This window comes from Spermophilus citellus (genome assembly GCF_964194105.1).
Source record: "Spermophilus citellus genome assembly, chromosome: 2".
NCBI classification, from domain to species: Eukaryota; Metazoa; Chordata; class Mammalia; order Rodentia; family Sciuridae; genus Spermophilus; species Spermophilus citellus.
In genome coordinates, this window is record NC_138183.1 from 75,058,229 (window position 1) to 75,070,537 (window position 12,309).

Below are 12,309 nucleotides of genomic sequence, written 5' to 3' on the forward strand. Positions count from 1 at the left end.
GCTGCTGGTTACACAGGTCTATTCAGATTTAAAATACCGTTGAGTCAGAGCGCAATTGCAAAATGTTAGCCTGTAAGCTTTGATCTCTTTAGCTTTCCTTATGTCAGACACTGAGTTACTCTGATTTTTGCCAGGGTGCAGGGATGGGGGTTGAGGAGTATGGGTGTGTGGAATTTACAGTGAAGCAGGGTATCTGACTTTGACCAAGGCTTTCTTGATTAGCACATTTAGGTAAATTGCTTGGTAAATATCACTATGTTGAGGTCAAGAAAAATTAAATATTTTCATAAGAGGACTGGGAAAGGGGTATGTCTATATTGCTTAGCTTATTTGCCTGTTGGTTTCCTTCTTTTGGAGAAAAAAAAAAAGTTTACTTTGCTTCTTTGCTCCACCAGTTTGACAGGTTTATTGTGTTCCTCAAGGCTTGCTGTCCTCAGGAACTCTGAGTTGGGAGTGTCTGCCTCCCCTGCTTAGTGAAAGCTGCTTGAGCCCATCTAGCTCCTGGGTGGGCAACAAGGTGGCAAACATGACTGTGAGGCAGGTTAATGTAGTAGTTACCCTGATAAACAGCCGCTGTCCGGTACAGATGAGTTTTCAGGGCTATCTTCCTCTTTCCATTCCTCAAAGCAATTTGATGAGATATTCTGGCATATTCTGTAAGACCTAGCCACAGAAGGTGATTTTTGTAGAAAATTGTTTCAATATAGTGAGTAGATTTCCCTTAAGTTGTTGGCCCGCTTAGAAATGATTTCTTTGATGTTCAAGACAATTCCTCAAATTGTTCCATCTTGTTTTCCAACACTTCCCCCACACAGCTGTGTCAATAATTCTGAACAATTTGTCATTCTTTAGGTTATCACATGCCTCCTCACTTATGTTTTGGCAACTTTTTAAATGTATTTCAATCTTACTGTAAAAGTAATGACATATAATTATCCTAGAGAACCTGGAAATTGTAGAAACATTTTAACATTGAAACAAACAAGTTCTATAACCCAAAGACCTGAAATAATGACTCAACATTTTGGCATTTTATATTCATGTTTTCCTTTTATGAAAAATTCTTAAGATAACTGAGGTCCTACTAGTGTATGTACAGGTTTATGTAGACCTTTAACTGTAACATTATGCTGTGACACTGCTTTTATGTCTCACTCATTTGCAATTAGACTTTATGTGACTTATCTATGATATGTGAAGCAAAAAAAAAAAAAAAAAACCAAAACACTTAATAGTCCAATGACTCCTGACAAAATACTTGGAGTCACTTTGTTGAATGACAATATTTGTTGAATTCAGAGAAAATAATATCTGATTTGGGACTGGGGGTTGTGTATATTGAGTAGCTGAAAATGTTTAGAGTAGCAAACAAAAGGAAGACAAAACATATTGAATGTTACACCAGCTTTTAATCTGAGGATCCACACAATTTGTTGAAATACAACAAATATTTTTTGAAGAGTGAATGTTTTTATTATAGGATCAATATGAATATATAGAAAAAACTAACCTGACATTACTAATATTCTATTGCACTTTTAAATATTCTATATTGTTAAAACTCCCTGATTTCATTGTGCTAGTTGATAGCAGCTGATTTTCCTGTCAACTACATATGTCTTAGCTGGTATTCTTGAGGGGCTGTCCAGCAAAGGAAACCCTGAGAAGAAAAGGGATCCACTTTCGGTGGGGTTACCTGTTAGCATCTCTGATGAAGGTGGTCAGTCTGGTGGTAAATGAGGTGGAAGCTACTGCATGGAAAGAGATATTGGATTATTTGTGGTTTTATTCCACTAAACTATTACTTGTGCTCATTTTCAAAGCTAATTAAAAATTAAGTGCTCTCTGCACTCAGCTCAAAGAGAGTCTTCTTTAGCAAGAACAGCAAGCAGAAGAGCAGACTTAGGAGCTGCATACAAAATATATTTCAATCAAAATCTGTCAGTGTTAATTTTTTTTCTTTCCATGTTGTGGCTAATTTCCTAACTGCTGTAACTCTGTGTGTGTGTGTGTGTGTGTGTGTGTGTGTGTGTGTATGTGTCTATGTGTGTTGGGATAACATTTCTTGTAACTTTTTTAACATGTTGGCAAGATGAGGTTGAAGTATTTGTGAGCTAGAGCTAAACATCGGATTCCTAACCTGAAATCTAGGCGATATTTGAGAAATATTTCTAGTTTTCTTGCTGTAACCATAATTTCTCCAATTGTTTCACACAAACGTCTTTCTTTCTTTCCTCCTAGTGGCAAAAACAGGATGTTCGAAGTCATTGGTGAGACTCTGGAGAATGATTTCCCAAGCTGGATGGCAAAGATTTTGAGACAGCTTTCCAACCCTGGACTGGTCATTGCTGTTGTTCTAGTTATGGGGTATGTGCTTCCCCTTCTCAGAGAAAGAACCTTTGTAATTTGTTTCCTGACTCCTTTTCAGTTTCAGCCATTTTCAGCTTCTTCCCTTTCCCAAGGGTTTGCGCTAACCTAACCAAATTCAGCTCTGAAAACATGTTGGTGGAAGCTGAAATTCATGAGCCATATTCTGATCCTGTTGGATGTAATTCACAGCCATCTGCATCTGTCTTTGCCTCCCCAGGATTATAAGATTTGTTCCCAAGTAACCAAAATAATTATCAGTAAACAGCTAAAGCAAGGGAAACATAAATGCTAAATGCTAAATCTAATCAGCACACTGAGCTTCCCCCTTCAACACAGCCCCCGCCTCTTGTTCCATAAAGCAGATGGTTGTGAATATACAGAAATGATGAGCCTCTAAGTCGATATTCCCCTTGAGGGCCCTGCAGGCTGTATTTTAGGGCTAATGGCTCAAGGGGTCTTAAAAAGCGCCCTGTCCTTGTTATTAGAGGGCTGTTAAAAACTGTGTCCATAATAGCACAATCAGAGAAAGGTCTTAGAAACATCTTTTTCCTCTACCCCTTTAAAGTCAGAAGTGATTTCCAAAAGGGAACTTGGTAGGAGACTTTCATTTCCATCTAGCTTTTATTGACTGCTGACTCTTGGCCACAGCAGATAAACTTACATAATCCAAGTAAAAATATGGGCTTGCTATGGAAGAGCCAAAAAAAAAAAAAAAAAAAGTGCCCTTCCTTTCAAAGCCCTGCCCTCCAGAAGGAGAAAGTCTGGAACTGCCTGTGCTTTCAGCCAAGGAGGTCAAGCGTTCCCCATCTCCAGGACACTTGGATTGGATTTTTTGGGGTTTTTTTTTTTTAGATAAAGGTGAAATGAGATATCTGAGGCAGAACACTCACACTGATGTGAAATAAATAAGCTGGGATGATGAACCTGTTATCACCATCCTGGGTAGGTTGTGACAGCAGGGGTCACCTTCAGTGTGTAAGTTAAACTGACCCAGCAATAAATGAGAAAGATCAACATGGTACTAGACCCTTTTACAGTAAATCCTGTACTCATGCCTTTACATGATGATGTCTTCTATAAGGGAAAGCTAATAACCCATAAGGATAATTAAACAGTAAAGCAGATTACTCTTATATATTATAGAACCTTGATCATGAGGTGGTATTAAGAACATGATAGTAAATCTCTGGCACAGATTTGTTAGAAAATGACCTGCTGAATGCAGCATCTTTCACCAGATGGCCCTTGGAGTGATTTTCTTTCTCTACATTTTCATGATATAGTGGCTTCTGAGAGCACATTAAAAAGTATCCTGTGGCCTTTGATAGTCAAGGTCCTTTAGTGATATAAATAAAATCTTGTACAACACACACACCAGAAAAGTTAGGTTTTGTTGCAGTGTTCTTAATTTATTGAGAGACAGATTTGTTTTTAAGCAAAGGAAAAACATCATTTGAATGCAATATCTGAAGATCTAATAAAACTGTCTTAAGAGATGGAAAGATAATTAATGCTGCTGCTGTTCTAGACACTAACCATAGATGACTCATTGAATTTCCACAATAACTTAAGACATTGGTTTCATTCATCATATTATCAGATATATTTCTAAATATTTCCATATTTGGAAGATCCCCAAATCAAGTGACTTGTAAGTGAACTTAAAGCTCATGTCTTCTCACTCCTACTTTTTAATCCCTCCACTCATTCACTCCACCAAGGAGAGCATGGCATCCCTGGAACTGTCAGAAGGTGGGGAAGCACTCTTTAGGCATGGTTTAGATGCAGCACATGTGTCTTTTAAAGGGCCAAATAGCAGCTATTTTGAACAAGGCAAAATTGAGGACCTTATAGAAATACTTGTATAAATACTTAAGATGTAAAAACCATTCTTTAGTTAGTTTATTGCCATAGAAAACAGTCTGGGAGCCAGATTTGACCTGGAGGCCTTAGTTTACCCACCCTTGATACAGACAGCCCAGATGAAAACTGCCCATGTGGGAGTGTCAAAAAGATGTTCAGAAACACTGATTTTAGCTCTGAGGTTTTGATTTAAAACCCAAATTTCAGTTTATTACTGATTTTATTTTTTCAGGTCCTGAGGTCTCTTATTTTATAAGCCTTGTGCAATTGTCTTGGCTTTTTATTACCTTTAATTAGAGAATGTTACAGTCTTTTTAAATTTCCCCAGTGGACCATATTAAATCCACTTGGATGGTGTTTGGGTATCTGAGCAGAGTTCAGGTTGCTTTTCTCTGGGCAGTGTCATTCCCTTGGAGCACAGGAAGTGATTTGTTAGGAATACTCATTTAATGTGCATTCAGAGGCAGGAAAAAAATGATGGATACATAGATAATTCTGAATTGGAAATGATATATGAGATTTTCAAGTTCACCCTTTAAATCTCTCTCTCTCTCTCTCTCTCTCTCTCTCTCTCTCTCTCTCTCTCTCTGTCTCTCACACACACACACACACACACACACACACACACACAATTTATTGAGCACCTATTTCATACCAGATATTGTCTCAGATGCTTTCATGTGTGTAATTTCAGTCAAATTCCAGTTAATCATATAAGAAATAAACAAACCCCAACTAAACTATATCAATAATTGTGCTGCTAGCACCAGATGGCTCATAAAGGATATTATCTGGCATGAGCAGAGGAAATGTGTTCAATATCCAGTTCTTTGCAACAAAGAGCAATATCAGCTTTTTTTTAACTGCATTTTTTTCTTTGTTGTTTGTTCATTTTGTTTTAAGAGAAGATGAGCATATTTATTTTTGCAGAATTGTTGGGCTGAAATTTGCTCTTTCTAGAAATGTAAATGTCATTTGAAATCCAGAATCACTCCTTTATAAAATGTTTTCTTTTTGAGGGAGAAAGAAATGCAAATAATTCATTCTGTGGAAAAAAAAAATCCACGTTAATTAACTATGCCTCTGAGGGTGATATTCTTTCTTAGTTGTAAAGGCCAAAGGAGGGAATTTAAGGCAGAATGTCATTTTCCTTTTTATTTGACTTATTCCCTAAGCTTCAGTAGACTTTCTATTTTTTTTAGACATCATTACTATCAATTTAAACTGTTTTTAATTTTAATGTAAACTGATTTTAATACATTTCCAGGAAAAGGCTAATATTAGGCAGCGTGGAATAGTGAATAGGGTTCTGGCTGGTGGATTAGGAGCTTTTGGGCCCAAATTTCCAGCTTCAGCTTAGTCACTGTGTAAATCTGAGTGCATATCTTTACCTCTCTGGACCTCAATTTTTATCCACAAAATAAAAGATTTCTAGTAGCAAATATCTTCATGTTCTCTCTAGCGCTGACATTCTATGATTTAGTTAATAAAAATTGAAGAAGGATCTTGAGGAACTAAAAAGGCCATCAATTTTCTTGTTGTCTCATAATTTAGTTTGGCCATCTATTATCTCAATGCCACTGCCAAGGGCCAGAAGGCAGCAAATCTGGAACTAAAAAAGAAGATGAAACTGGTAAGATACAATTTATTTCGTTAAAAATATTGTCTTCATTCATATCAAGGAGTAAGAAACACCAGGAAATGTCATTTTCTTCTCTCCTTTTTTTGTATTGTGCAGCAAGCTTTGGAAAACAAAATGCGGAACAAGAAGATGGCAGCTGCACGTGCAGGTTGGAGATGGGTTCATGCTGGCGATTTTGTCTTAACTGACAGTCTTACATTTTGTTTTTACTCCCAAAGAGGCATTCAATGGTGAATGGCATATTGCCCTGAGCCAGTTGTTCCACATCCTCACCTTCCATCTTTAGCTGTTCTCATGCATCACATCCCAGGATTTGGTTTGTTTTTCAATAGTGGGAAAAATTCAGGAATGTAAATTTAGCAGTAGTGATAAAATAAAAAGTGACCTACGAGTGACATATGATGAAAACAACTCTCTAGTTATATATAAATAGTAAATATATCTAGTGTTCATTTTAACTATTTTTATATATAGAAAGACACTTTGGGAAAATCTCCAAAAGATCCTACTTTGAGCTAACCACCATTGATATCCAGATAGCTCTTATAGTCCTTTAAATGTTCTTTTAAAGCCTTCCTTAATTTTAAAAATAACAGAGAGGCTTCCACATCTCCAGATTCAACCAATTGTCTGTTGAAACTACTTGGGAAAAAATTATGTCTGTATTGAACATATACAGACTTTTTCCTTGTGAGTTCCCTAAACAATACAGCATTACAATTATTCCCATAGCATTTACTTGGCATTAGATATGCTAAGTAACCTATAGATGATTTAAAGTATAGGCAGGGTGTATGTAGGTTATATGCAAATACTACATACAAAGGGTTCGAGCATCCTTCCATTTTTGTGTATGTGGGGAGTGTCTGGAACTAATCCGCTGCAGATACTGAGGATTGACTATGTTGGAATAAAGCAGATTCCTATTTGCAAATATTTGTGATGTACCATGAGTCGCTCATGGAAAGGGGGACACCTAATAAATGTAGTGAAAGTCTTTTCCAACTTTTCCTTCATTTCTAATTTTAAAATTCTGTATTATTAGAACTTTCCCCCCATGTAAATTATTCAAAGAAACTCAAGTTGATTAGTTACATTTAGAAAAGAGCCATTTTAGTCCACACAAATGAGCAGGGGAGAGGAATGTATGGCTTCAGGCTACTTTTAATCCCACATTTGGAATGTGATTAGGATTGAGCCCATTTCTCTGTGAATCTCCTAACACTAGGCTTCTTTCACATTAGCTGACCTCCATGACAGCAAGAATGGATGCAGTCACTTTCAAAGCCCTGTCCTTGGGCTGCAGTTTTCAAAGGAACTGAGAATGGGATTTCCAAGTAGCTCCCTTGGAAGAGAAAAGGAACTTCTTTCCCAGAAATTTCCCAGTGTCTCCTCCTTTAAGCTTGACCCCAAATGGGTCCTGTGTGTCCAACTCTGAATGCAATATTATGTACAAGACAGGTCATTATTTCCTGTCATCATTCCCTAAACAAGATAGTATTACAACTATTCCCACAGCTTTTACATTGAATTAGACACTGTGAATAATCTAGAAATATTGGTTAGATGCATATATTGGGTAGATGTATAGGTTTTGCGCAAATACTAGGCCATTTTATAGAAAGGGCCTAAGAATTCTCAGATGCATAGAGAGTTGCTGAAGCCCGTCAGGACCTGCCCTTGGAATGGGGCTTGGTCATTTTCACATGGAATGCATTGGAGAGGATACATCTGCTTAAGAAAAGGGAAGAGGATGCCAGGTGGCCTCAAACAACCTACTTTCAATACATAATTTTATTGTCTTATTTTATGTTGATCTTTTTAGAAAAAAATTATTTTTCTATCCAGCAAGCAGAAGAATAAGGTCAATCCTTAGATACTGAATTGAATGATTAGAGTGACTTACAATTATTAGACTAGTCTTTTTATAAAACATTTTATTTTTTTTATCAGTTCTGTATGTGCACATAGTTTAGATCTACATAGTTCTACAAAGTTTATTATGAAAAATAGCATCTCTTCTCACTCTCTTAGACTGTTGTGTCCTCTTCCCTGCTCCCCACACCCAGTACCCAAAGACAAACACTTTCAACTCTTGGTTGGTTCTTTAGGTATTTGTCTCCAAATTGCACGTTGTGATTTTTTGATTTCTTAGTTTTATTATCAATTAAAACTATTAACTATGATAGAGATAAGGATTTGGCTTCTTTCACACTTAACCTCTCTATATATTATGTCCATTTAGTTATATTATTATTTTGGTTGGGACAATGTCCTTTCATACGAATATGTACATGTTCCTTGGCTGAGCTATGTAGTAAACTCTGGCTATTTGTGCATGTTTATTAATTTTGTCAGGATTCACAATTATCTCTTTTTAAACACTTTATTATTTCTCTATGTATTTATCAGCGATTCAATCTCTAAATCTTTTATTTATGAAATTATGCTCTAAATATATTCAGACATATTAGACATTAGGTTTTTTGTCCATTTCATTTCTTTGAAGACATCTCTTCCAGAATCTTCTGAATTTCTCAAATCTCAAGTGGTTCTTCTTTCTATCTGCTGTATAGCTGTCACCCTGAGATTTCCCTTTATTGTCCACCTGGAAGGAACTCTAGTCCTCTATCTTGTTTGAACATCCTTGCTTCTGTTTTCCCCCCAATTCCCCTTATTTTGGTTTGTTCACATGTGTTGGGCAAGTAAGGGAGTGTGAGAAGCAGTTTTTCTGAGACCTTGCATGTCTGAAACTGTCTTTTACCCTCCCATTTGATTGATAGTTTGGGTACAGAAAATACCCATATCATTAGATTAAAAATATTTTTCCTTTAGAATAATATTCCTTCAGACCTTTCTATTGCCTTCTAGATCTCAGAATTACTATTGGGATGTCTAAAGCCATTTTGAATCTTAATCTTTCTTGAGTGACTCGTATTTTTGATAGTCTGCTTTACCTATGTGGAAAGTCATAAGCTCTTTTCATCTCCAGTGTTTTGAATGTCATAATGGTATATCTTACATTGATACATTTTTATTCCTTGTGTAGTTATCAGTAAGCCTTTTCACTCTGGAAACTCAGACTCTTTAGTTACATAGAATTTTCTGGAGTTGTTTGTTGATTTTTTTTCCATTCATTTTCTGTGTTCTCTCTTTTTGGAATTTGTATCATTTGGACATTGGGCCTCTTGGACCAGTTTTTCCATTCTCTTACTTTTCTTTCTTATCCTCTCTTCATCTCTTTGCTTTACTCCTGAATATTTCCTTAACTTTAATTTTCAGTATTTCATTGCTTCTTCACTTTTGCTATCATAACTTTAATTTCTGCAAGTTGTTTTTGATCTGTAATTGTTTTAAGCAGCATCTTTTTCTTGTTTAATGGCATCATTGCCTTGTTTTCTCTTCATGAGAATATCAAAAATTGTAAAGTTTCTTTGCCTTTCATGGTCTTTGTTTTCTCTAAGTTGACTTGACTTTTCTTGGTCTCCTTTAGAGCTTTTTCTCGGATGGTCTGTGGTCCTTGACACTCAGGATGCTAAGCAGGGTTTGCACTCTCTAAGCTTGTGGGTGGGGTTTGAGGACAGGTCTTCACTGCAGGGCAGTATCTGGGCTCTTTGATGAACTGCTGCCAGTGTCTTTAAGTTTTTCCTCTCTGGGACAGAAAAGTCACTTCCAAACTTCTGCCTGGAGAGTAAAGATCTGCCTAGCAAAATCATAGCACCTGAGAATGGAAGAGTGCTTACATAGTCCCCTGTCTCTACTGTGTTACTCTTTGTAGTCTTCTAGCCCAGTCTGTTTTATTCTTTCTCCCAGTTTTCATCCAGGATAAAGAAGGGGGCAGTTAGTTACCCATTTGTGCCAAGTGGAGCAGTAGACAGGGATTCCCAACTGCTTCTCAGACAGCTAAAGTCTTTTCTTTGTATTGATTCTTCGCTTCCAGAATTACCATAGCTGCAAATTCCTATGTGCCTTGGAGATTTGACTGAAATTGATGTTGATTTTCATCTGTTCCCTCTGCTGGCTTAGGATTTCAGGATGTTTGAACTGATAAGTCACATATTATTCATTTATCTGCTTGATAGTTTCTAAGATTTCTGAATTGTTTCAGTTCTCTCCTTCCTTGTAGGTTTTTACATATTCTCACCCTGGGGGAAAAAAATCTTAAATATCTTGTTTTGGAGAGGCAAAAGTTAAATCCAAGGCATTTACCTCCACACCCCAGGCAAACTTCTTTCATATCCCTCCACCAAGAGGAATAGTGATCTTATTTCCATCCTGATTCTGCACAATCCATAGTGCTTACCTGTTGGGATAGAGTATACCTTGGTGGAAATTGATTAGCACTATCTAAGTCTTTGCAGAAGATGACCAGGGAGAAACATGAACGGGGCTTTTGTATAATTTAACATTATCAACCTAGCTTTTAAAATGGTGAGTGGAAAATTCTGACATATAAGATCTGATTTTAGTTAAAGCTTATTGTTACTTTCATTGTTTAAAATCATAGTAAGATGCTATAGCATGTATTTATCTGATATTTTCCAATAATCTGCACAACTGTTCACTGAATACTTCTAAATGTTCATGGATAATGTGAAACCCTTTTATCTGAAAAATTTGAAAGGAATAGATTTCAATATTCATTATGTAAGCAGTAATTAATAAATATTACCCCAAAAAGTAAATGTTCCTTCTCCTGTCTTTGGAACCTGTCAAGGCTTTGTAAAATAAGAAATATATAACTATTTTGGATATAAAAATGCTAAGTATTATAGCAAAGTGAAACACATTTTGAAGATACAGATTTCAGGTTACCTCATTCAGAACCATTAAGGACATTGAAAGCAAAATTTTTGCTTAACTTTTACATTTATCTCATTCTCTCTCTTTAAAACAGCTGTAGCTGCTGGTGGCCAGTAATTTCCAGAGCTATCCTGGGGGCCCAGAACTACTCCACACCTTACTGCTTAAGAAGAATGTGCTGTGTGAAGGCCCAAAGAACAAGCACAGGGCAGTGGTGATTCCCTGTTCTATTCTGATGGATTATCAAGCTCTTGCTTATAGGTTAAGGCATGGTCAATCCTCCCTGGGCAAGAAGGATTTCCACCGTCTTCCAAATTATGCTTTTGTTTTTCCCCTGCACTGCCGCTTTTTCTCCAGCTCAGTTTCCCCCACAGTTTTCCAAACAAATTGAGCTTAAAAATGGGTGTGATACAGTAACGTGTGTTACTGGATATAATTGGTAGGTTATTTATTATTTCTTGTCTGTAGGAATCATCTTTCCTATGTAGATTGTAAGCTATGAGCAGGGGTTGTATCCTTCTAACTCTTTTATATGCCTGGTATAGTGCTGTGCACAGGTAGGCACTGACTAAATGCTTGTTAATTAAATTGAATCAATTTAACTTACAGCAGTTGCATTCTGAAACAAAAACTTCTGTTATCGGCACAAAAATGCTACTATAATATAATAAATAAATTATTTATCAATAGACCAAGTTTATTATCTCATTAGGTTATAATGCAGATGAGTAAATAAAACTAGTGTTGATTTCTACTTGGATCATTTTTGCAATGTGTGGTAATAAGATCAGAAAATTGATTTGCTGGGTTGCCAAATTTAGAATGTGGGTGCCACCCCTTGCTCTTGATCTGCTTCATGAGGATCATGAGAGAGGACAAACCGTCTCTGAAAGCATGTATCTCCTAAAGGCCATGTACTTTCAGAACAAATGTTAATGTTATAAACATTCAGACATGATAGACAAGTTTAAATCTTCCCATGAAGATAATCACTTGAATTATTATAACACTAAATACCCTCCTGTTTTAAAATTTAGAAATTTTAACCTTCCCTGTCTCAAGAGAGCTTTTCAAAATATTTTCACATTACTGCATTGACAAGGATCTGAAACTTTGAATTTATATCTAAAACTGTCTATGGCTGGTCAGAAAAAACCTTACACTAGATTGATCGGATTGTTGTGGCTTATTTCTGTATTGCTTTTTTATGATCAAAGCCATAGGGAAAATTTTAGAAGGCAGAGAAAAAGACAAAAATTTAGACTGCATGTTTTATTCTTTCTCAGAGGAATAAAAAAAAAAACCATTCTGACAAAAATATGCAAAAAGCAATACTTAACACATACTTTGAATTATTTCCTTTGGCTTCTGAGAAGAACATGGTTAAGCGATAACCAGAGGTTTATAGTAACAAAACTTTAACCTGAACTATGTTTTCTTATCCTGCTGGATCCCTACAAGTCTCAAGGTCAGAAATATATAAAAAAGAATAAATAATTGAGGATTTAAAAAAATGAGAGACTTAAGAATGAGACTGGCAGGTGTTCTTTGCTCTCAGTGCCTGTGTGCAGTTGAATTTTTGGAAGAGACTTTGAGACTTAATCATCTTAAATACACACACACAGACACAC

The 12,309-nt window shown here is 36.3% G+C and overlaps 1 protein-coding gene across 1 annotated transcript in view; it reads left to right on the plus strand.

Moving 5' to 3' along the window:
• Window positions 1-12,309, plus strand: part of TMC1 (transmembrane channel like 1) — a gene marked incomplete at both ends in the record, with an annotated part of 192,686 nt that overhangs the window by 156,458 nt on the left and 23,919 nt on the right. Inside the window, 4 exons of the mRNA XM_081280207.1 lie at window positions 2,242-2,367; window positions 5,788-5,866; window positions 5,972-6,023; window positions 10,773-10,791. Of these exons, the coding sequence (XP_081136333.1) occupies window positions 2,242-2,367; window positions 5,788-5,866; window positions 5,972-6,023; window positions 10,773-10,791 (276 nt within the window). The remainder of the gene's footprint in view (window positions 1-2,241; window positions 2,368-5,787; window positions 5,867-5,971; window positions 6,024-10,772; window positions 10,792-12,309) is intronic.